The sequence below is a fragment of the Podarcis gaigeae genome (assembly GCF_964106915.1).
Source record: "Podarcis gaigeae genome assembly, chromosome: 5".
NCBI classification, from domain to species: domain Eukaryota; kingdom Metazoa; phylum Chordata; class Lepidosauria; order Squamata; family Lacertidae; genus Podarcis; species Podarcis gaigeae.
This window is the reverse complement of record NC_139681.1, coordinates 4,899,591-4,924,818: the sequence shown is the minus strand read 5'-3', so window position 1 is coordinate 4,924,818 and position 25,228 is coordinate 4,899,591. Positions and strand designations below refer to the sequence as shown.

The 25,228-nt window shown below is 45.8% G+C and overlaps 1 protein-coding gene across 3 annotated transcripts in view; it reads right to left on the bottom strand.

Annotated features, from left to right (window-relative positions):
• PACSIN2 (protein kinase C and casein kinase substrate in neurons 2) overlaps positions 1-25,228 on the bottom strand; it is a 53,182-nt gene that overhangs the window by 15,210 nt on the left and 12,744 nt on the right. For all 3 annotated transcript variants that reach the window (XM_083738826.1, XM_083738824.1, XM_083738825.1), the window contains exons 2-6: positions 14,810-14,921; positions 8,257-8,413; positions 5,467-5,702; positions 4,229-4,384; positions 3,003-3,178 (exon numbers count right to left, since the gene is read on the bottom strand). In XM_083738826.1, coding sequence (XP_083594952.1) covers positions 3,003-3,178; positions 4,229-4,384; positions 5,467-5,702; positions 8,257-8,413; positions 14,810-14,869 — 785 coding nt within the window. In that variant the 5' untranslated portion in view covers positions 14,870-14,921. The remainder of the gene's footprint in view (positions 1-3,002; positions 3,179-4,228; positions 4,385-5,466; positions 5,703-8,256; positions 8,414-14,809; positions 14,922-25,228) is intronic.

Genomic DNA, 25,228 nt, shown 5'->3' with positions numbered 1-25,228 from the left:
AGTCTGGGCGCGCTGAGCTAAATGCGCCCAGGCTTCAGCATGCAGGAAACTCTCCGCAAGCCGTGGGAGCCCAGCGCCGGGCTCCCGAGCTTTGCGGAGAGCTGCGCGAAGCCTGGAGAGCGAGAGGGGTCGGTGCGCACCAACCCCTCTCGCTCTCCAGGCTTCAGCGAAAGCCTGCATTCGCCCCATAGGACACACACACATTTCCCCTTCATTTTTGGAGGGGGGAAAGTGCGTCCTACAGGGCGAAAAATACGGTATTTAAGTTTAATTTCTTTAACTACCTGTCTTTGGGGATAGGGTAGGTTGTATATAACACTATCATACAATTGGTTTTTCCTTCCTGGAAAGATTAGTGCTGTGCCTAAGTGTGTTAGAAGCTATATGGAATTATTCCGTTTTGCAGCCAGTACTTCACCACTAACAATTGTGAAGACAGAAAGAGGCTGACGGAAAGAGAAGGTGGATGTTTTTCTAGAGAAAATACCTTCTACCCCAGGCATAGGCAAACTCGGCCCTCCAGATGTTTTGGGGCTACAATTCCCATAATCCCTGACCACTAGTCCTGTTAGCTAGGGATGATGGGAGTTGTAGTCCCAAAACATCTGGAGGGCCGAGGTTGCCTATGCCTGCTCTACCCTCCCATTATCATAAACGTACTCAAGTTGATCTTTACAACCGTCTAACTGATCTATTAAAAGCCTTTAGAACATTGCCCTGCTTAATTTTTAAAATTAATTTAATTACTTTAGTAAAGGTACTTTAATAAAATACTCTGTTTACCTATATCTCCCACACAGGGGATTCAACTTTGGATTGTATTTGTTTAAAACCAATCTTAATATTCTATAAATAAACTACTGTAACTCATTCTTGGACCTTGTGGTGAAGGTTGGGGTAACAAACAAACAAACAAACAAACCTTTGGGGAATGTTATGAGGATAAAATTTGGGGTAAACCATTATCATAATGTTATAAAGCATATGTATTTAATACTATTTATCATTATTGTATTTATTTCTGTTTTATTATTTATTATTTAATAAGCCTGTTAGTATTAACACTCTAAACTAAAATAAATCACATTAATATTTTCCATTCTGTTCCCAGCTTGTCAACATCATGGTTTCTTTCAAAAAGTGCTACCAAAACTATGGGCTACCAAAACTACCGTAAATTTCACTCTATAACACGCAGTTTTTTTCTCCTAAAAAGTAAGGGGAAATGTCTGTGCGTGTTATTGAGCGAATGTGTGGTCCCTGGAGCTGACTCGCCGGAGCGCAGGGGCAAAAATAGGCAAAAATCAGGCAAAAATAAGATCGGGCGGTCGGGCGGAGGGAAGGCAGAAGCTGCTGCTTTCCTGCATTCTGCCTCAGGGTCTTACTGCCCACCCGCTTCTGTTGCTGCGTTTGCTCAAACTCAACAAAGAGCAGGGAATTCCCTGCCCTGCTGGCAAGCAGAGGGTTAAGGAAAGGATCGAGTCCTTCCTTCTAATTCTTTCCTAGTCACACTGCGTGCAGGCTCCAGCCCACCACCTCCTCCTCTCCGTGCTCTAGGGACTCGCAGGCAGCCGAAAAACATGCAGGTCGGGGAGAGAGAGAGAGAGAGAGAGAGGGCTGGCTGGGGGGGGGACTTTTGCCTTCCTTTCCTCCCCCCACCCCGTTAAACTCCTCCCCTGCATTCTTAGCCAGCTGCTTCTCCACACACCCCTCTTGTGCTTCTTGTCCCTTCTGTATTTTTCCTTCCCTCCCCATTTAAAACGTGGTGACAAAGCACGGATCCACATGGATCCTCAGGATTTTTGCATTGGGTCACCCCAAATTCACCATCAGTTCACATTACATGTCCATGGCTACAGTCTGTACCAAAAAAATCACGCACCCACTGTTGCCTGGGGCTGCAATGGTGCAAAAACGTGTTTACAAAGCATGGATCCACAGGATCTTTGTACTGGGTCACCCCAAATTCACCATCAGATCACATAGCATGTCCATGGCTACATCTTGCACCAAAAAAATCACGCACCCACTGTTGCCTAGGGTCACAGTGGTGCAAAAACGTGGTTACAAAGCACGGATCCACATGGATCCTCAGGATTTTTGCATTGGGTCACCCCAAATTCACCATCAGATCACATAGCATGTCCATGGCTACATCTTGCACCCAAAAAAATCACGCACCCACTGTTGCCTAGGGTCACAGTGGTGCAAAAACGTGGTTACAAAGCACGGATCCACATGGATTCTCAGGATCCTTGCATTGGGTCACCCCAAATTCACCATCAGATCACATAGCATGTCCATGGCTACATCTTGCACCAAAAAAATCACGCACCCACTGTTGCCTAGGGTCACAGTGGTGCAAAAACGTGGTTACAAAGCATGGATCCACATGGATCCTCAGGATTTTTGCATTGGGCTACTCCAAACTCACTGTCAGATCACCTGTCTGTGGCCACAGCATGAACCACAAAAATCATACATCCACTGTTTCATTTAGAATATTTTTTTTCTTGTTTTCCTCCTCTAAAAACTATGTGTGTGTTATGGTCTGGTGCGTGTTATAGAGCGAAAAATACGGTACCTCTTTTTGGAAGTTCCTTCTCTTTCACAAAGGAGGGTTACACCCATGACGGTGCATGCTTCCTAAGAAGACTTTTTTTTCTTATTGAATCTTCAAATTTATGCAGATTTAACCAAATCAAATTTATGCAGATTTAACCAAATCAACTAAGATCTCTCTGAGTAAAACACTAAGAGAAAAATCACTGGTAGCTTTTAAAATGAAGCCAGTCACAATCACTAGCTTGTGAAAATCACAACAAGGTTAGTGTCTTCCTAAAACCCTCTTCAGAAGTCAGTAAATTCAACAGAAAAATGTTTAAATATAGGTTATGTCACCCCAATTCCATATTCTTTAAATCGTGAACGATGCTAGCATAATTTACTGTTTTACACGAATACAACTTTGGTATGCAATGGCTTTCATCTTACACATTTACCCTGGAACAGTAGACAAGTCAAGATGTTTCTGAACTTCCAACAACACTTCTCGGAAGAAACGGATACGTCTTTCCTCAAACTGCTGGCACTGCTCAAAAACCTGCTCCATATTTTCCATATATTGAGGTGTTGCATTGTCCAGGTCTTTCAGAGCCTTTTCATACTTTTCTCTCGTCTTAAAGACAAACAAACAAACAAATCCAAATCAGATCACCTAATTGGGGAACTAAGTCTGACCAGCTGGCTATGGCACAGGCAAGACTAAACTTGCTGCCCTGGATTGCTCACAGGCGACCCGGAAGAGCTAAGCTAAGGTTGGGTCTACAGGTGGATGCCACTAAAATATCCTGGCTCAAGTCTGGCAACCTGTCTCCCATTAGCACAGTTCTAATTGGGTGTTGAGTGCCTCACTTCAGTCTCTGGCTGTGTGATAAAGCATAGTTTATCGTCATGTACTATTATTATTAAAAATTTGAATATCTATAGCCCTTCATCCTGTGGAATAAATTAGCCTCATACAACCAACATGCTTAACTCTAATTCATGCATGGAGGGGTTAAGACCATAGAGGAAGGAGTTGTGCCAGGCTTAGCCAGGACAGACACCCTCACTTTGGGAGGAAGGACTCCCAAACTCTTCGCTCTTCCACTTTCTATCATCATTCTCTTTCCACCATGTGAACCATGTCTTTCTAAGTCTTTTCTTGCTGCTCTTTTCTTTGCAGGGTGTTTAAGTAAGCCATGTTTAACACGTGGTCTTTTTCTATGCTAATGGAAGTGGGTAACTTTGGAAGCAACTTAGAAGGGGGAATTTGAAAGGTCTAACAGACTATCTATTTCCATGCTTTCCTTTGCTGCATGTTCTGTGCTTTCAAATCTCTGCTGGGGCTCTCTCACCAAAGAACTGTTGGAGCACTCTCAGACCTGCAATACGTAGTTCATTCACACACAAAAAATGCCACTGGCATTATCTAGAATGCAACAGGAAGAGAAGAACACTTCATACAAGTGAACAGCAAAGTGAGAGTGAAAGTGTGCACATGTACGCTCCAAATACCCTAATTTGAATAGAATAAGGATACTAATAAGATGAGACAGAAGGTGACAATTTTTTACCCTTGTGCTGGGATCACTTATATTTACTAATCTACCTAGTAGTATTTCCATTTTTTCCACCTGGAAGAAATGCTTGCAAAGTCCCGTGTTCAGAGTAACACACAGTTTACCTTAAGCACGTCCTGTTTACTTTTATCAACTTTGTCCTGCAGTTTCTTCAGTTGTTCTGGATTCAGGGCTGGGTCAGCTTTGCTATTAGTCTCTCTGGATACGGCCAGCTTTTCTTCCTTGCAGGCTACATGATATGCTTTCTTAGCAGCTTCGACCTAAGTGACATGTTTTAACAATAATTTCATCTTTGTACAGCATCACTATAAGCACCCACCATAGATTAGAAAGTTTGAGGGGAAATATTCTTGTAGGACTTAAGGAGGTATCAAAATATGTTCAGATAACCTGATCATTATATTGCTGAAAAGTACAGTGGCTGCGTACTTTTGTGGACAGTGAGCCAAACTGAGGCGCCAATAAATACCCTTTCACACCTTACACACGTGAAGAGGTCTTTGTGTAGTTAACACAGCCCTGTTGCTGGTCCTGACCCCATCGTGAGGTAGGCACTGGCCCTGCCCCTGGACACCCAAAAGGCAGTATATATGTTTGCAGGGAGAAAGCATATGTGAGCAGCTACCCTGCAAGCATTCCCGCAGCACAGAAACAATGGAGAATTGTCGGCTCACACAAGATGGAAATGAGACTTCCAATCTACAGATACAACAAAAACTTGTAGTCAAGGACTTAAGCACATGTTTGGCTCTCTGTGGCTTTAAGACCAGAGGGAAATGAGCATTGGCCGCAATTTTCCTAGAGAGTGAGAAAAATAGCAGTGGAGCCAACTGCTGCAGCATTACTCCATTCCTGACTTTTGCTCTCACCAGGAGGAAAGAAGAGATTCTTGAGGAAGGCACAGGGCCCTGCTGCATTCTCCAGTCAAGAAACAACACACTATGGGCAGGGGAAAAGATGAAAGAAGAGGGAGAAATGGATGCAAGAACATGCAGTTCTTCCTAGAAAGAGATCAACAGTCCAGCCTACTGTGTCTCTCTGCTTCAAAGACCAGAAAGCAAGGAGGGGACATGATCAACAGTGGAGTGGGCTCTCTCAGAAGATGGCAGACTCCGTCACTGGAGGTTTTTAAGCACAGGTTGAATGGTCATCTGTCATGGATGCTTTAGCTGAGATTCCTGCATTGCAGGGGGTTGGACTAGATGACCCTTGGGGTCCCTTCCAACACTTTAATTCTATGGTTCTAGGTGAAAGCACCCAATGCAGCATGGACACAAGAGCACGGAGAGGTGGAATAGTGGACAAAGTTGCAAGGAACACCCAGTACATAACAATCACTTACCTCTTTTAGCTTTTTGGCCCATGGTTTCTGAGCTTTCCTAAATCCATCTTCAGCTTCTTTGGTTTCCTTAAATCCACCCATTATTTGCTTGTGAAATGCCTCCTTCTGCCAGTTCTTTATCTTTTCGAAGTCTTCATTCATTAGGGCACTTTTTACTTCTATGTGTAGTTCACTCACCTTTTCGGCCTCAGACATAAATGCATGCCAAGCCTTTTCAACAGTACCATACTGGGGCCCTGATGACAAAGATGGGGGGAAAAGCAGCAAATGAAGTCATTTTTCTCACACTATCCTGAGTTTTTAAGGGAGGATTATAGCAGGCTTCCTCAACCTCGGCCCTCCAGATGCTTTGAGACTACAATTCCCACCATCCCTGAACACTGATCCTGCTAGCGATCATGCGAGTTGTAGGCCCAAAACATCTGGAGGGCGGAGGTTGAGGAAGCCTGGACTTTAGTGACTACATTCACTTCACAATAAAGCAGTTAATGGTTTACTGTGAACATATAGAGGCCTGACAACACCTAGTGCAGTGTTTCCCAACCGGTGTTCCGCGGCACACTAGTGTGCCGCGAGACGCCGCCTGGTGTGCCGTGGGAGGGAGGCGGGCGAGTCGGGCGGCGAGAGGCCGGGCGGCGGCGGCGAGCACACGGGGGCGGCGAGCTCCCTCCCTCCCACATCCCATCGCCGCTCGCTTCGGCCGGCTGCCCCGTGCTCCGCGCTTGTGTCGGCAAGCCTTGCGCACCCGGGGGACTTCCCCACGAGAGCGCAAGGCTTGCGGGCGGCAGCTGGCAGCGCGGAGCACGGGGCGCCCTTCGGAGGACGCCCCGTGTTCCGCGCTGGTGTCGGCCAGCCTTGCGCACCCGGGGGATCTCCCCCCAGGAGCGCAAGGCTTGCTGACTGCAGCCGGCAGCACGGAGCACGGGGCGCCCTTCGGAGGACGCCCCGTGTTCCACGCTGGTGTCGGCCAGCCTTGCGCACCCGGGGGATCTCCCCCCAGGAGCGCAAGGCTTGCCGGCGGCAGCACGGAGCACGGGGCACCCTTCGGAGGACGCCCCGTGTTCCACGCTGGTGTCGGCCAGCCTTGCGCACCCGGGGGATCTCCCCCCAGGAGCGCAAGGCTTGCCGGCGGCAGCACGGAGCACAAGGCGCCCTTCGGAGGACGCCCCGTGTTCCACGCTGGTGTCGGCCAGCCTTGCGCACCCGGGGGATCTCCCCCCAGGAGCGCAAGGCTTGCCGGCGGCAGCACGGAGCACGAGGCGCCCTTCGGAGGACGCCCCGTGTTCCGCGCTGGTGTCGGCCAGCCTTGCGCACCCGGAGGATCTCCCCCCAGGAGCGCAAGGCTTGCCGGCGGCAGCCGGCAGCACGGAGCACGGGGCGCCCTTCGGAGGACGCCCCGTGTTCCGCGCTGGTGTCGGCCAGCCTTGCGCACCCGGGGGATCTCCCCCCCAGGAGCGTAAGGCTTGCGGGCGGCAGCTGGCAGCACGGAGCACGGGGCGCCCTTTGGAGGCCATTCCGTGCTCCGTGCTGGTGTTGGCAAGTCTTGCGCACCGGGGGATCTCCCCCCCGGGAGCGCAAGGCTTGCGGGCGGCAGCTGGCAGCGCGGGCGCCCTTCGGAGGACACCCCGTGCTCCGCGCTGGTGTTAGCCAGCCTTGCGCACCTGGGGGGCACGTGGGGCGCCCTGAAACAGAGGGTTCCCCATGCTGCGGACTGTAGCCTGCCGCCCGACGCACGGGGCACCCTGAAGCAGAGCGCCCCTCGCGCCAGGCAGACATGGGCCAGCCCCACAAGCTCGGGGGACAGCGGGGAGGCGCAGCACCGCCATCCCACTGTTCCCCGACCTGGTTTTGGGGGGGGGGGGAATAAAGGAAAAATACGGTACTTACTATTTCATAATAAAGTAATTATAAAATACTTTCTTTGTGTTTATTTGATGCCTATTAACGAGAGTTACTTTATATATAGTCAATATAGGCACAGAGTTAATTTTTTAAACATTTTCTAATGGTGGTGTGCCTCGAGATTTTTTTCATGAAACAAGTGTGCCTTTGCCCAAAAAAGGTTGGGAAACACTGACCTAGTGTGTCTGTTGTGGTTCCCCAGAATAAGCCAGGGGGTCCTTAACTCACCATCTGAGACCATGCAAAGAGGCTGAAAGGCAGGAGGGTGGTCAATGCCTTCTAGATCACCCACCAAGATTTCAGTAGCGCAGGCTAGGTCAGTTCTTTCAATCAGGATCAAATCCTATATGACAAACCCTATAACACCAACCTGGCATTAAGCAGCAACACCATAAGACTGGTCAGATAAACTTAAATACTCTTTAATTATCAATCCCTACCCAAAACAAGAATCAGGGAACCCTTTAGTCCAAGGATATAACAGGTATATAGTTTTAGGTACCCATTATGAGTGAACCTGCATTCACTCTATTTTTTCTCTCTTAAACCTTCTTAGAAATCAACTCCAGGACCTATATTTGTGTTTTTCATAACTTGTTGGGTTCTATTATTTCACCTTTTTTAAATAGAGGGCTAATTTAATTAAGAATAGCTAGACTCAAGTAAATTACCAAATCACTTGTGTTAAAAAAAAGTTGGGTAGATTTTGAAATCTGGACAAATAGCTACTCACTGACATTTTGGAAAAAGGATGGTATCCAGGGTTACTGCACTTTTTTCAGTGCTTCCTACTAACCCGCTAAGCTCTCCTAAGTAATTAAGTGGACTTGCACACTGCCATCGATGCAGAAAACATAAACATGCAAAATAGACAAAAGTTCCCTTTACCCTTTTCTACAAGTTGTCTCCACCTTTTCGCCCATTCAGTGAGCTGCTGTGCATAGCCCTTTTCTATCCTTGCACGCTCATGAATGCAGTTCATCAGATCACTGCAAAGTCTATGACCATCATCAATGCGTTTCACTGTCCGCTTATAGTTTCCAACCTAAAAAGATAGAAAGAAACATTTCTATAAACACATCTACGACAACAAATACAACCTCTTATTTAAAATGGAAGCCAATTGTTTTTCTGTTTCTAGAAACGTGACAACCATTATTTGGTTAATTACAAAAATGAAACTTGTACTGAAAAAAAGTTTGTAATGCCAATCACAAGTAATCAAATACTATTAAATGACCATGATTCTGAATGCAGTGAAATATTCCCTAAATACATTCGGTATGTACCAAGGAGTCCAGATTTGAGACAATTCCAATTTTTAGCTATAAGCAATCTTGCTGCACTTGATGTGTTAAAAAGGTAGGCATTTTCTTATCTAAGAAAGCCAACTTAAAGTACCATAATCACCTTTCCTAATACTATTTTATTTGTGCTTCCTATTGAGGACCAAATCCAATTCCCTTACACACCTAGAACTTGTCATACTTACCAGAGTTCTGTTAGTTTGTAAAATCATCATCATCATCATCATCATCATCATCATCATCTAACAGTTACATTCAGATGAACAATTGAGCTAGCTAGGAATGTTGAAGTGTTTTTGGCCTTAATTGTAACCAGCAGCATATTTTTCATATAAGACAAAGCCTAGAGATACAGTCTGCAAGAAAGATCTTAAAAATCAAGGCTGTTCCATGGAGCCAACACTGCCTTTACATCAGTGGCAGACATATCAAATACCTAAAGAAAGGGGAAGGAGCACAAAAGGCAGGAAAAAGTTCTACCAGAAATCACCATACCCTTGCAGGAAAAGAGGAGGGGGTTGGAAGAGACCATCCTCACCTACTGACCTTCAACAGATTGAGGTTGAATCCTGACAAGACAGAAGTACTGTTTCTGGGGGTCAGGGAGCGGGCGAGTGTGGAGAACTCCCTGGTCCTGAATGGGGTAACTGTGCCCCTGAAGGACCAGGTGCGCAGCCTGGGAGTCATTTTGGACTCACACCTTTCCAGGTCAATTCTGTGTGCAGGGCAGCTGTTTGCCAGCTCCATCTGGTACGTAGGCTGAGACCCTATCTGCCTGCGGACTGTCTCACCAGAGTGGTGCATGCTCTGGTTATCTCTCGCTTGGACTACTGCAACGCGCTCTACGTGGGGCTACCTTTGAAGGTGACCCGGAAACTACAACTAATCCAGAATGCGGCAGCTAGGCTGGTGACTGGGAGTGGCCGTCGGGACCACATAACACAGGTCTTGAAAGATGTACACTGGGTCCCAGTATATTTCTGAGCACAATTCAAAGTGTTGGTGCTGACCTTTAAAGCAGTGTTTCCCAACCTTTTTTGGGCAAAGGCACACTTGTTTCATGAAAAAAATCTCGAGGCACACCACCATTAGAAAATGTTTAAAAAATTAACTCTGTGCCTATATTGACTATATATAAAGTAACTCTCGTTAATAGGCATCAAATAAACACAAAGAAAGTATTTTATAATTACTTTATTATGAAATAGTAAGTACCGTATTTTTCCTTTATTCCCCCCCCCCCAAAACCAGGTCGGGGAACAGTGGGATGGCGGTGCTGCGCCTCCCCGCTGTCCCCCGAGCTTGTGGGGCTGGCCCATGTCTGCCTGGCGCGAGGGGCGCTCTGCTTCAGGGTGCCCCGTGCGTCGGGCGGCAGGCTACAGTCCGCAGCATGGGGAACCCTCTGTTTCAGGGCGCCCCACGTGCCCCCCAGGTGCGCAAGGCTGGCTAACACCAGCGCGGAGCACGGGGTGTCCTCCGAAGGGCGCCCGCGCTGCCAGCTGCCGCCCGCAAGCCTTGCGCTCCCGGGGGGGAGATCCCCCGGTGCGCAAGACTTGCCAACACCAGCACGGAGCACGGAATGGCCTCCAAAGGGCGCCCCGTGCTCCGTGCTGCCAGCTGCCGCCCGCAAGCCTTACGCTCCTGGGGGGAGATCCCCCGGGTGCGCAAGGCTGGCCGACACCAGCGCGGAACACGGGGCGTCCTCCGAAGGGCGCCCCGTGCTCCGTGCTGCCGGCTGCCGCCGGCAAGCCTTGCGCTCCTGGGGGGAGATCCTCCGGGTGCGCAAGGCTGGCCGACACCAGCGCGGAACACGGGGCGTCCTCCGAAGGGCGCCTCGTGCTCCGTGCTGCCGCCGGCAAGCCTTGCGCTCCTGGGGGGAGATCCCCCGGGTGCGCAAGGCTGGCCGACACCAGCGTGGAACACGGGGCGTCCTCCGAAGGGCGCCCCGTGCTCCGTGCTGCCGCCGGCAAGCCTTGCGCTCCTGGGGGGAGATCCCCCGGGTGCGCAAGGCTGGCCGACACCAGCGTGGAACACGGGGCGTCCTCCGAAGGGCGCCCCGTGCTCCGTGCTGCCGGCTGCAGTCAGCAAGCCTTGCGCTCCTGGGGGGAGATCCCCCGGGTGCGCAAGGCTGGCCGACACCAGCGCGGAACACGGGGCGTCCTCCGAAGGGCGCCCCGTGCTCCGCGCTGCCAGCTGCCGCCCGCAAGCCTTGCGCTCTCGTGGGGAAGTCCCCCGGGTGCGCAAGGCTTGCCGACACAAGCGCGGAGCACGGGGCAGCCGGCCGAAGCGAGCGGCGATGGGATGTGGGAGGGAGGGAGCTCGCCGCCCCCGTGTGCTCGCCGCCGCCGCCCGGCCTCTCGCCGCCCGACTCGCCCGCCTCCCTCCCACGGCACACCAGGCGGCGTCTCGCGGCACACTAGTGTGCCGCGGAACACCGGTTGGGAAACACTGCTTTAAAGCCCTAAACGGCCTCGGCCCAGTATATCTGAAGGAGCGTCTCCACCCCCATCATTCAACCCTGACACTGAGGTCAAGCTCCGAGGGCCTTCTGGTGGTTCCCTCACTGCGAGAAGTGAGGTTACAAAGGACGGGGCAGAGGGCCTTCTCAGTAGTGGCACCTGCCCTGTGGAACGCCCTCCCACCAGATGTCAAAGAGAACAATAAGCACCAAACTTTTAGAAGACATCTGAAGACGGCCCTGTTTAGGGAAGCTTTTAATGTTTGGACTACTGTATTTTAATATTTTGTTGGAAGCCGCCCAGAGTGGCTGGGGAAACCCAGCCAGATGGGTGGGGTATAAATAAAAAAAATATTATTATTACCCTGTCCTGAATAAGGGTTTGTCCGCTGTCCTTTCCTCATGCAAGAACACAGGCATCGGCTCCAAGGGTGTATGGGGTGGGCAGCAGAATTGTGAGGACTGATCTGGGAATGAAAGCACTGCTTGTTTCTAACTGCCAGTCACCTAGGAGCCAAATAGGACTACTCTGGGAAGGCTTATTGCGGCTTCCTGAGAGCCTCCAGGCTGCTGCACTACTTCCGCAGAGTCCACCTAGTCAACCAGTTCATTGCAGCTAGCAGGGGACAAGACTCTGGGGAGATCACAGCTTCATTCTGCGAGATTTGAAAGTCACAGCAACAACCCCCTTAGGGTTTCTCACCCCATCGAATTCCTTCCCCACCCACCTGCCATGCAGACCTGCCTCTGGAGCCACAGAAAAGGGTAGGAACTGCCCCCAGGCAGCATGCCCTTAGGCACGCTGCTATGGTTCGGCTTAGTGTGTCATCCAAACCCTGGCTTGTGGTTTAACATAGCACAGCAGCAAAATGGTTGTAGGAGCAAAGCTGCCACTATCTCCTGCTCAAGAGCCTGCACATTTGCTAGTTTGCACTAAGACATGGTTTGACATGGTGTTCCTGGCAAAGAAATCCATACAAATGTTTTTCGTTGGCAACCCTCAAAGGGGCAGGAAAATGAAGCTTAGACTCTCACTGCTACTAAAAGGTATTCTGAGCCCTTGTAGTTTCTGCATTGGCAATGCCACTTAGAATAGGAGAGAAGCAGCCACGAATCACAGGAGACTCCGTACAGGAGTGAAATTTGAAGTCCTCTTAGCGTACAAATACATCTGCCAAATATTCTCACTTACAAATGAAGCTGTTGTCTTGCCAAACTCAAGACAGACACCATGTCCTTGTTGTGCATTCCCTTCTGGCAAAACACTTGCAAGTATTTCCACTTAATACGGAGTACATCATAAGTGATGTTTGCAACTGGCACAGCTTATACGGAACAGTATCACCTGATGCTTTCAGAAGGGGAAACCCTTTAGACCTTTGGGTCCATTGTAAACAATCTGCTTTTAGCACTATCCTCATGTACACATCAGTCAAATCCCTCATGCTATTTACTCGGTATCTACTGAATCTTATATTGTATTGCTAAGATTCACTGGTGACCTGCGGCATCTTTATGTAAGCCACACTTAAGTTCAAAGTGCAATGGGAGCTGCCTATAAACCATGAATGTGGTTCCTGGATTGAACTTCCACAAACTGCAGGCAGGTTTCATGGGAACTTCACAGGAAATTAACTTGTATGGCGTTGGAGAGTGTGGAGGAGGGGAGGCAGAAGGTAATTAAATACTGTAGCCAAACTACTGTACTTTTCCGTGTGTAACATGCCCCCGCATATAAGACGCCCCCTATTTTGGGGGACTAAATTTAAAGCAGGGATGTCCGACAGGTCGACTGCGATCGACAGGCCGACCCGCGGTTGTTAGAAGTCAGTCGCGGGCTCATTTTCGTCCATGGGGGGGAAAAGGAGCATTCGGCTCCGTCCCCTCTCTCTTTTCTTTATCTGCGCACAATTTCAAGAGGGGTAGATCACTGCCAGATTTTCATTCTGTGAGTAGATCACAGTCCCTGATTTAAAGAAAATGGGGGGAGATGGCACAGAGTTGTTGAGCTTTGAGGGGGGGGAAGATTGTTGAGTTTTTGAGTTGTTGAGCTTTTTTCGGGGAGGATTGACAAGAGTTGTTTTTTTGGGGGGAGTGCCCAGTTGCTGAAAAAGGGAATGTATGGTGCTATTACAATTTGTTGGAAAAGAATACAGTGGTGCCTCGCAAGACGAAAATAATTTGTTCCGTGAGTCTCTTCGTCTAGCGGTTTTTTCGTCTTGCGAAGCACGGCCATTAGCGGCTTAGTGGATTAGTGCTATTAGCGGCTATTAGCGGCTTAGAAAAAAAGGGAAAAAACTCGCAAGAACTCGCAAGACGTTTTCGTCTTGCGAAGCAAGCCCATAGGGAAATCCGTCTTGCGAAGCACCTCGAAAAACGGAAAACCCTTTCGTCTAGCGAGTTTTTCGTCTTGCGAGGCATTCATCTTGCGGGGCACCACTGTATATAAGGAAAACAATAAAAATTCACTTGCAAAAAAAAAGAAAATATCTCACCCAACTGAAAGGCTAACAATCCAAAGCAGCCATTTATGCACCCACAAATAACTGCAAATAACTCGCCCAATTGACAAAGCGGCCCTTACAGCAGACACCATTCACCCACCCAATCGCAAGATCCTGTTCACAGCTGCAACCAATCACCTGTCCCCCCTCTGCACCACCCATGTATAAGACCACCCCCCATGTTTAACTTTAATTTTGAGTAAAAAACCCTCATTTTATAACACAGAAAAGTACTGTAAATGCAAGTCAGAGATAAAAATGCAACCATGAACACACTTCAGTAACTTTCAAAAAGTTTTTATATTTTTGTAAATGGCTTTTCGGCATTTTACAATCCTGCAGTATATAATTTTTATTGTAATAAGTAAATAAAAAGACTTGCCTCTGATATTTAAAGGCTGCATAATTCCTACAATAGCAAAGTTATCTAGAGGCAAATAGTTGTGCCCACACAAGCAGAACCTGAGGCTCTATTCAGACAAGCCAGAAAGCAGTAGGATGAGCTTGCAATGCAAATAACAGGCAATGTATGGTCCAGACCAGTTCATCTGCTTTTGTATCCCATCCTCTCAGCACTTGGGTCATAGCAAATTATTATCTAGAGGTAGAACAACAGGTGTAAACCATAGTTTTTAACTTTCTGATTCCGTTTTGCCAGCACCACAGTCTGTTGTGATGACTGAATAGAGTCTGGGTTCTATCTGCAAAACAGGAATCTAGTTTAAAAAAAGAAACAATGGGCCATGATGATACTATGCAAATATAACTGAGGATGGGAGGGGGAAGCTACTGGGAAATTTATTCTGCTTGGCTGCTAAAGATAAAAGAATGTGTCATTTGTTTTCGGGTCAAATGCTTCTGATGGAAAATAGCCTCTGAGAGCATTTTACAGTTTTTGATCTTTGCAATCCGGCAAGCAAAATTTGAACAAAGCACTGTTTACAAAGAAGATCCAAAAAGTTAACCATACTTTGTTTTTACTAAGTGGAAAGATGTTACCAGTTGGTTTCCTGTGCTTAGCATACGCAAAGGCAAGACCTCCTTGTGATAGTTCGCTTAAGCAGAAAATGAAATGTAGCAATACTTCAAAACCTTCACATTTTTATCCCTAGTAGCAGAACATGAAAGCTGGAAATTAAGTTTTTAACATCGGTATTTTTTTTCTTAATTACCTCCCAGAAGCTGTCACTAGGAACCTCTTCTCCAACAGAATCATAATACGAGTCAGACATCTCTACACAGCCAGTGCAATCCGGAGTCTTGTAAATATCAGTTCTTCAAAGTCTGTAGAGAGGAAATACAAAGATCAGCGGAACAAAGAATTGAACTTGCACATTTTAAAAGAATTAATATGATTGTAAGTTTGCAGTGGAGAGAGAGAGAAAAAAAGACATATTTGTTATTATATTATATTATATTATATTATATTATATTATATTATATTGCTGTATCTGGCAGGATTGAACTGTCAGAAGAGGTAAATACCGTATTTTTCGCCCTATAGGACACACTTTTTAACCTCCAAAAATGAAGGGGAAATGTGTGTGCGTCCTATGGGGTGAATGCAGGCTTTCGCTGAAGCCTGGAGAGCGAGGGGGGTCAGTGCGCACCGACCCCTCTCGCTCTCCAGGCTTCGCGGACCTCTCCTCAAGCAGCGGGAGCACTCCCGCTGCTTGCGGAGAGTTGCCTGCATGCCGAAGCCTGCGTGCGCTGAGATCAGCGCGTCCAGGCTTCACGGACCTCTCCGCAAGCAGCGGGAGCCAGTGCTGGGCTCCCACGGCTTGCAGAGAGCTGCCTGTTTGGGGGCTGGGGTCGGGGGAAGCTCGGGCCTCCCCCGCCCTAGCCACGCGCCTGGGGGGGGAAATAATTTTCCCCCAAAAAAACTAGGTGCACTTTATGGGACGGTGTGTCCTATAGGGCAAAAAATATGGTACTCAAGAGAAATATTAAGTTAATGGCTTGGTTCACATGTCACGGTAAGCCAAGCTATGACTTTTACCAGGACTGCACAAACATGCTGGCTCCAAGAAAGGAGCTCACCTCCACTTTTCTCCTCTGCAGCCAAGTCAACGTTTGGATTAGCGTATCGTCTGAACCCAGAATGCTGGTAAAGCTCTTTCCTCCTTAACCATAGTCTGTACCCAGGAACAAACCTTCTCTACAGATGGTGATGAAGGAGCAGACAGCTCACCCATGAACCCGGAGTTGGCTGAAAAGCCAAACCCAGGTTTAGTGCCATGCTGAACTGACCAAAAAAGGACAAGAAGGAAGCAGTGTTTGCAATCTCCTCCCAGAAAGCAAGGATGTTCACATTAGGCCAGTTGGGTTTCGCGTTATGTGTAAACATAGCCCAAGTCACCTGTTTTGCATCCAGTCTCCAGGCAAAGCCAACAGGTCTAGGGGCAAGCAGGTCTTGGAGCTTCTGCAGTCAGAATACAAACACCCAGGGCCAATGTACCAGCAAGGTTACATTACAGCAGTTAAATCAGGCTCCCTAGAAAACAGACAAGGCTGTTTTCTAATTTGAAATGGCATTAGTAAGGATTTTTGGTCCCCTCCTTTCCTCATGTGCTCAGGTCGACTTGGACTATATTCCAGCTACTTACAAAAATCATTTTTTGTTGCCAAGCTTGAACGTTCTTTGCCGACCATCTCACCACCACCCGGATCATAATTAATGCATGTCAAAATGCTTAGCAAAAGCCCTTAAATTTGAGTTCACACAGAACGCACTTGAACCAAAAGATTTGTTCAATGCATACAGAAAAGTGTTTTCATGGTTGTCAGTTACAAAATACATCTAGATATCAAGTACAGAACAAGGTGAATGTCATGAAAACTGCTTTTCATACAGACCAAAACATAGCCAAACCTCCATGCTGAGTTCTAGCTAAGCATTACACTGCTATCACCAACATTTTGAAATTTTAGCCGGGCAACTCTGAGAGACAGACAGCAAAGAGCTTACCCATAGCAGCCTTGGCTCTATTTAAATTTCTACTGTCCCAAATTTTCATTTGTGATGAAGAAAGTCATCCAAACCTCCAAATTATAAGATCTTTTTCAAACTTATATACAGTAATGTCCTTTTGTTTTTAATAAATTGGCTTCCGAGACCAACCTTATGAAAACATTTACCTTTCAGAATTCAGCCTATGACTTTGTAATGTTTACATGCCAAGGGAAACTGGGAGTGGTTAATACAGCAATGAAGAGACACACTCTTTCCAATCAGACAAGTCACAATGTTTTTTGAATAAAGCACTTTCTTCATGATACATCAAGTTATGCTAATATTAATTTTAAGGTTTGTAAATAGCATTGATGCTACATGGTAAGAAAGTAGGAACAGGCATAATTGGGGAAATATTATGAAGTCATAGCAACGACCACACCAGAAAAATCTCTACTCACACAGGACTTTTTAAAAATAAACTAGATACTAAAATACCAACATTAAGCTAGCGATGACTCACTCCAGTCTCCTACAATACAATGATTAGAAGAACAGCCAGTACCTTAACATATCTGATGAAAAAGATTGACTTTGCCTTCCCCCACTCAGCACAAAAGCAATTGCCCTGTCATTTATCTCTACAGCAGTAGAGAAGCGTAACTGGATTGTGTTTCATCCTTAATAGTCCAGACTACTTTTTAAAAATGAGGGAGCTGTGACACATTTAGACTCAGTTTCACAAAACAAAGCTGTATAAAAAATGAGTGGAAATGAATTCAGTATCTCAAAGGGAAAGAGTATCTCACTCATTCTTAGAATATTAAAAATAATTACCGTATTTTTCGCCCCATAGGACGCACTTTTCCCCCTCCAAAAATGAAGGGGAAATCTGGGTGTGTCCTATGGGGCGAATGCAGGCTTTCGCTGAAGCTTGGAGAGTGAGAGGGGTTGGTGCGCACCGACCCCTCTCGCTCTCCAGGCTTCAGGAAGACATCCGCAGCCTAGGCAGCCCTGCAGGAGGTCCGGCAGGGCTGTCTAGGCTGCGGATAGCAGCCTGCTTCCCGGAGCATCGGGCGCCCTGAAAGCAGAGCGCCCGGCGCTTCGGGAGCTCATCTGCAGCCTGGGCAGCCCTGCAGGAGGTCCGGCAGGGATGTCTAGGCTGCGGATAGCAGCCTGCTTCCCAGAGCGTCGGGCGCCCTGAAAGCAGAGCGCCCGGCGCTTCGGGAACACATCCGCAGCCTAGGCAGCCCTGCAGGAGTTCCCCGCAGGGTTCCCCACGCTGCGGATAGCAGCCTGCCACCCGGCGGGTGGGGCGCCCTGAAGCAGAGCGCGCCGGGCAGACATCCACAGCGTGGGGAGCCCTGCAGGAGTTCTCCGCAGGGCTCCCCACGCTGCGGATAGCAGCCTGCCGCCTGAGGCAGACATCGGCCAGCCCCACAAGCTCGGGGGACAGCAGGGAGGCGCAGCGCCGTTCCTCGACCTGGTTCGGCTTCCCCGACCTGCTTTTGGGGGGGAAATAAAGGGAAAAAAATTCCTTTATTTCCCCCCCAAAAAACTAGGTGCATCCTATGGGACGGAGCGTCCTATGGGACGAAAAATACGGTACCTCACATCACCAGGTGCTCAAAAGGCTTGGCAAAATTACTTATGTGTACTCTTGATCCAGATTTAAACCTACCATTCTTATTTACGTCGCATAATTTATAAACCACTTGACTGCAAAAACAACCACCACAAAGTTGCATGTTCTTCTTCAGCTATGAGGTATACTAAGCCAACTTTGGAGAAGAAAAGTATTTTGAACAATGGACAGCTATTTGATTCTTTTGGACTGCTTAAAGGAGCATTCAAGTTTTTAAATTGCCTAGACTCCTTTTAAGCTGCTAGCCTTCCAAGTCTCACCCAAAACACTGAAACTGTTGAGCTCACGCTGGAAACTGAAACCATCAAGGTTGGAAGCCAAGGGCATCTGTGGGAAGAGAGAGCACGAGAGCGGCAGAACGTGATGAGGGCAGCCAGGCCTCTGTGCTATGGCAATGCCTCCCCATGCAAAGCTCAGGGAAACATTGGCTCAGAATTGGGGGGAGAACCAATCAATCTCTCTTTTTTTTAATAAATATTTATTGAAATTTTAACAAAATACAACAAAAAAAGAAAAAGCACAAAACAGAAAAATACACAAAACACAAAAAATAGATAAAAATAAAAAGAAGAAAGAAAAAATCCATTATTCTTTTTCTAACTTTGAAGCTCATATCCTTATTTCCTTGACCTCCTCACACCTCCCCTTTTTGTATTCCCATTTACATAATCAAATCAGCAAATCCTTACCCTCTTTCCATTTATCATCTTTAGCTTTGTATCTTAACATATCACAACTCCAATATTTTCATCCATAAATTCATTTTTGCATACTCTTTCTAACTTTATCACTAATACCACTTATTTTTAATCCAACATCATTTTAACATTCATAAATTTTACACTGTTTCTGTAGATAGTCTTTAAATTTCTTCCAATCCTCTCTTCCACCAGCTCTTCTCCCAGGTCTCGGATTCTGCCAGTCATTTCCGCCAATTCCATATAGTCCATTACTTTCATCTGCCATTCTTCCAGGGTGGGTAGTTCTTGTGTCTTCCAATACTTTGCAATAAGTATTCTTGCTGCTGTTGCGGCATACATAAAGAAAGTTCTATCCTTCTTTGGCACCAATTGGCCGACCATGCCCAGGAGAAAGGCCTCTGGTTTCTTCAGGAAGGTGTACTTTAACACCTTTTTCATTTCATTATATATCATTTCCCAGAAAGCCTTAATCTTTGGGCACGTCCACCAAAGGTGAAAGAATGTACCTTCAATCTCTTTACATTTCCAACCTTTATTATCGGGCAAATGATAGATTTTTGCAAGCTTGACTGGGGTCATGTACATCATTTTCATAATATTCTCTCTTAAGGCATTACATGCCGTAAATTTCATACCGGTGGTCCACAACTGTTCCCAATCCGCAAACATAATATTATGACCAATATCTTGTGCCCATTTAATCATAGCTGATTTAACCGTTTCATCCTGCATATTCCATTTTAACAGCAAGTTATACATTCTTGATAATGCTCATCTCAATCTCAACAGCCACATTTTTCTCCTTGGAATGCCATCATATCATGACACAGCATCATTCTGAGGGGGCTTCCAGTAATGATTGCCCTAATGACCATCTCCTAATGATCAGTCAGATATTCCTAAGAATTTTAGGAAATTATCTGTATAGGATCGGGGGTTACACACAGAATGTCATCATCTATATTAGTTACCCACTTACACACCCACAGCACAATACCACAGTGATGCCATTACAGTGGTACCTTGGGTTAAGTACTTAATTCGTTCTGGAGGTCCGTTCTTAACCTGAAACTGTTCTTAACCTGAAACACCACTTTAGCTAATGGGGCCTCCTGCTGCCGCCGTAGCACGATTTCTGTTCTCATCCTGAAGCAAAGTTCTTAACCTGAAGCACTATTTCTAGGTTAGCAGAGTGTGTAACCTGAAGCGTATGTAACCCGAGGTACCACTGTACAACTGTTAAAAGTGAAATTATAATATTTTCCATAATTTTAAAAGATACTGAAATGACTAGAAATCAGACTGGGAAATTAATGTTGCAATTATATGCACATTTACCAAGAAATGCTTCAGTTCAAACACTCACAGGATTGGGCTGTAAATATAATATACCTCAAAAGTATCAGAAAGAGGCCAAACATGTTACCTAGAAATAGTACTACAGGTGTAAGTTTGGCTGAGAAAATGTGGTGTCAAAGCACAGCAAACCATGATTGCTTGAAATAGAATATTTGATGACGTGGAAATAAATTAATTGGCATTTCCAGTACATTATCAACCTCTTCAATGATTATTTGATAAATAATGACAGTGCTGCTTTCTAGGAAATGAAATACCCACAACAAACAAAATTTTGATAGCTTAAAAAAGGCATCACTTTACTAACTGGATAGAATAAAACTGATCAGATACTTGGATCAAGAAGCCTAGCCTCAGTTAAGGCTATTAAAAACTTACTAGCAAGTTGCCTGCAAGTCAATATTTTTAACCACAATGATCTCGACCAAACATGCTTTAGCTCATGTCTGAACATAGCTGTAATGCACCAATATGCAAAACCTGACTGCAAGGGTTTTAGGATTAAGTAATGGAGAATTATTTTACAGGAAAACATTTCCCTGCCTGGCTGATCACATGACCCTATTACATAATAGTCTCCCATGCTAATGTGATGTTTTAAGATCCAAGCAGATTAGCTGAACTTAAACTGAACTTTGATGCACACATCAATGTTCTAAATTGTTTTTAAATAACATCCAAAGTTGATTACAACAGACACTTCACACTAGAGGACGATGCTTTCACTTTGACAAAATTCACTTTGAAAAACTGACTCCTTTCTATTGAGTGCATTCAAAGGCAGAATCTGCACCACTTCCTCGTCCCAAAACTGCTTCCTCACCACTTCCCCCTCCTAAAACTGTTTCTAAGACAATACCAGAAGCGACTTTCTAAGAACAATTTAAGCCTTGAAGCATCCTTCAATGACTCCTCCTGGGCAGTCATCTTTCTACCTGAACCATGAGCAGACCTACCCAAGCCTACCATCTTAGACCCCAGCAAAATACTTAAGTTCCTCATGACATACGGAGATATTTGTGGAGGCAAGCTAGCATATTTCTAGTGAAAATTCTCAGGGACAGAACACAGTAGTGGAGCTCAGGAATACAATTTAGGATGCAGTGCATTGGGTACAAAAATTGTTTCACAAAATACCACCCCATTTAAGGCATGATCTGACAGCAAGTGTCGGAAACCTGTGACTCTCCAGTTCTTGATGGGACCCCCAGCTCCCATTAGTTTCAGCCAGCATGGTCAGTGGTCTGGGTTAATATGAGTTGTAGTACACCAGAACAGGTGGCAACCATTTCACACAGGGGTTCCTTTCCCAGCCCACATGAGCATTGGTGGTGTGAACAATTCCACCCTGACCCTGTTACGCCTTCCTCCAGAGCCAAAGGTTCGCCTGCGTCAGCGATCACATGTCAAGTGGATGCGCCTGAAATGGTTGCCACCTGGATCTGGAAAGTCACCAGGTTCCACACCCATGTCTCACGATCCATTTCTTTAATTACTCCCTCAATATTCTGGAAAGCATCACAGAGAATTACCATCCAACATAAACTGTCATGAAAAATCCCAGGTATGAAAATCCAACTAATTAATTTTTTTTAAAGTTTCCTTAAGATGTGGTAGCATTAACATATGCAATAAATTACACATTATGGCCCAGATCCAAACAGCAATGCAACTAGTTCTAAATGCCCAGAGGTGCTTTGAGCATGTGTTTCTCAAATAGGAACCCATCCTCCAAGCTGCCACACTATTCGTCTCTTGTGAAATTAATGAGTTTGAAAAGCAGTTTCTGCTTTCAGCGCCCTCTGCTCAAAGTAAAAAAATCCGGCTGGACACACCTAAAAACTCTTTGGGACTTGGCCAGTCTGCAATGTCTTGTTGTGCAACAAGTGTATGAACAGGGTTCCTTCGCAAGCACAGCACTGCATGCCAAGCAAAACCCCACACAATGTCCCCAGAGCTTAAGATTGGAACTTTTTATTTCTGGCCAACTGTTCATTACTAGTTGACCACATCAGAAAGACCAAGTCAACAGCTTGGTGTCCTCCTGAATAAGATATGATCGGTGAAATTACAGGTGGTCTGGCCATGAGTAGGAGCACCATTTACTAGCTCAAGCCAATTCACCAGCTGTGATCGTATCGAGATAAAGCTGTTTTCTTACAGTGACACCTGCTCTACTGGCATCCAATTTCAATGCAATTTTCATTGTCCAAAAGTTTCAGCTGCTACAGAATACAGTTGCTTGGGTGTTGAGGAATAAATGTTCAAACTATGTTACACCATTCTGGTTCAGCTGCACTGGTTACCTATTTGCTTCCAGACTCAATTCAAAGCACTTGTAATGAACTTCAAAGCCACTAACGTTTGGGGTCAAGCCACTTAAAAGGACCACCTACACCCCATATGAACCTATTAGAACATTAAGATCAGCGTTTCTTGTTTGCTAACTAGGAAGGGAAGCTAGCCTGGTAAGTCCAAGAGACAGATAGGGCCTTCCTGATGGGCACTTCATATAGAGCAGGGGTAGGCAACCTAAGGCCCATGGGCCGGATGCAGCCCAATCGCTTTCTCAATCCGGCCCACGGACGGTCCAGGAATCAGCGTGTTTTTATATGAGTAGAATGTGTCCCTTTATTTAAAATGCATCTCTGGGTTATAGGAATTCGGTCATTTCCCCCCAAAAAATATAGTCTGGCCCACCACATGGTCTAAGGCAGTGTTTCCCAACCTTGGGCCTCCAGCTGTTTTTGGACTACAACTCCCATCATCCCTAGCTAGCAAGACCAGTGGTCAGGGATGATGGGAATTGTAGTTCAAAAACAGCTGGAGGCCCAAGGTTGGGAAACACTGGTCTAAGGGACAGTGGACCAGCCCACGGCTGAAAAAGGTTGCTGACCCTGATACAGAGCTTCCTTCTGCAGGAAATATGAACAGCAACCTCCTTGGTGTCTTCTAAATGGGTTTTAAAAACACTTTTTGTTTGAGGTATCATGGGATGATAAACTAGGCTGAGAGAGGCTGTTTTCAGTCTCTGTGTTGGAATGGCCAGCTGAAATATACTGAAATGAAACAGAAGGGGTCCTGTTCATGCAAAGACTTCTGCTTGTGCAAGGGAAGCCTCTGTCCCTTTCCTCCTCCAACCCATACCTCCCAGTGTGCCCCCCCAAGGGGCTCTAGAGGGCTGGGGGAGCCCCTAGAACAGGGGACCTTCTTGGTAGTGGTGCCCACCCTATGGAACACCCTCCCATCAGATGTCAAAGAGACAAACAATTCTACAACTTTCCGAACACATTCGAAGGCTGTCCTGTATCAGGACGTTTTTCATGTTTGATGTTATAAGTAATTGTTGATGCTATGATGATGATGATTCCACTTCCAAAGCCCCTGCATACAGTTGCAGTATAGGCAGATTGCACACTCACTGAACAAAAAGGTGTTCATTCAGACAAAATAATGCCTACCAAACTCTCATCCTCCCTCAGAATTTTTTTAAGTGATATATTTTATTATGACTTATTTGTATTGGATTGGATTGCTGTATACTTTGATGTTTCTTCAGCTTGTAAACTGCCTTGAGTATAGCAAAATGGAAATGTGGTATACAAATGAAAATGAAAATGAAAATGAAAAATGTAATTGGCCATGCTGCCTGGGACTGATAGGAGTTATAGTCCAACAACAGCTGAAGGATACTACGCCATCTCTCCTGGTTTAAACATTATTCACTCTCCCAAGTAACAACTAATGAAGAAGAACCAGATAGGCAAACTCAAACTCCTTCACACACTTTGCCTTGCTAAATATAACAGGGAAGGGGGAGAAACTTGCCTGCAGCTTGCAGGGGAAGCTACACATCTGCCCAAGTGCCATAAAGAATGACATTTTGACCTCACTAGTGAGCCACAAATGTTGGTGGGGCTATGCTACTTGCAACCAAAAACATCACTGCAGCTGAACAATTCTGACTTGTCCATAGATTGAAAGGGAACTCAGCCAAACAAATACTTTATTTAGCAACAAACAGTACCAGCCATGAATGGACACTAAAATCTCAGATGTTCCTCTACAAAACATCTTCCACCTTCATATTAGACAATTTGCAGAATCACATACAGTAATGGATAATAACACTACTTTTCCATCTATTCAGCAATATCCCTTGCTTCCCAATTTAATGCAATACTGAAACTCATATATACTTTTGGTAACCTTAAGGAGCCCTTTCCAAATGTTAACTTTTAATTTCATTAAAATTTGTTCAATGCCTCCCCCCCCACCCCTCCCCCCCAAAAAATCCATACTAGCTTAACAAAACCAAATCCACAAAAAACACCAAGCTATCAACAGAAGATACCAGCATCATAAATTTCAAAAAAACAAACACCTATTTAGCTGGTCTAGATAACTACGTATTAAAGTTTTGAAGAGTTTACAAATCTTTACAAAACTTCTTTGTTCCTCAATTCCTATTACTACGTTTTTCTTTTAATAGTGGCAAGTCAGAATATCACTTGAATTTCTAAAGTGAAGGAAAGAAAACATATTGAAATAATTGTGACTCACTCTGTATGTTGCTTTGAGTAACTAGGAAACCTTAAGTAACTTGACATTATACAGCAGTTCTATCTTTGATGGGGACAGAACTGTTCTGGAAAAGCCTAGGCCACCTTAGCTGTATAAAAAATGCCCCTTATGCCAAACATGATATGGCTAACAAAATTAAGAAAGAAACACAGGCAATGAAACGGTAACACCAGAGAAAGGCAATACATGAAGGCCTAACTTTATATCCCATTAAAAACAAATATAATGTACCTGCAATTAAGTAAATCCACAAAGAACTAATCCCTGACCTTTATTAGAGGTTCTCCAAAAGTGCCTGAGGTCACACCAACACTAATTTATATTTAGCATTTGATCTATTATCCTATAG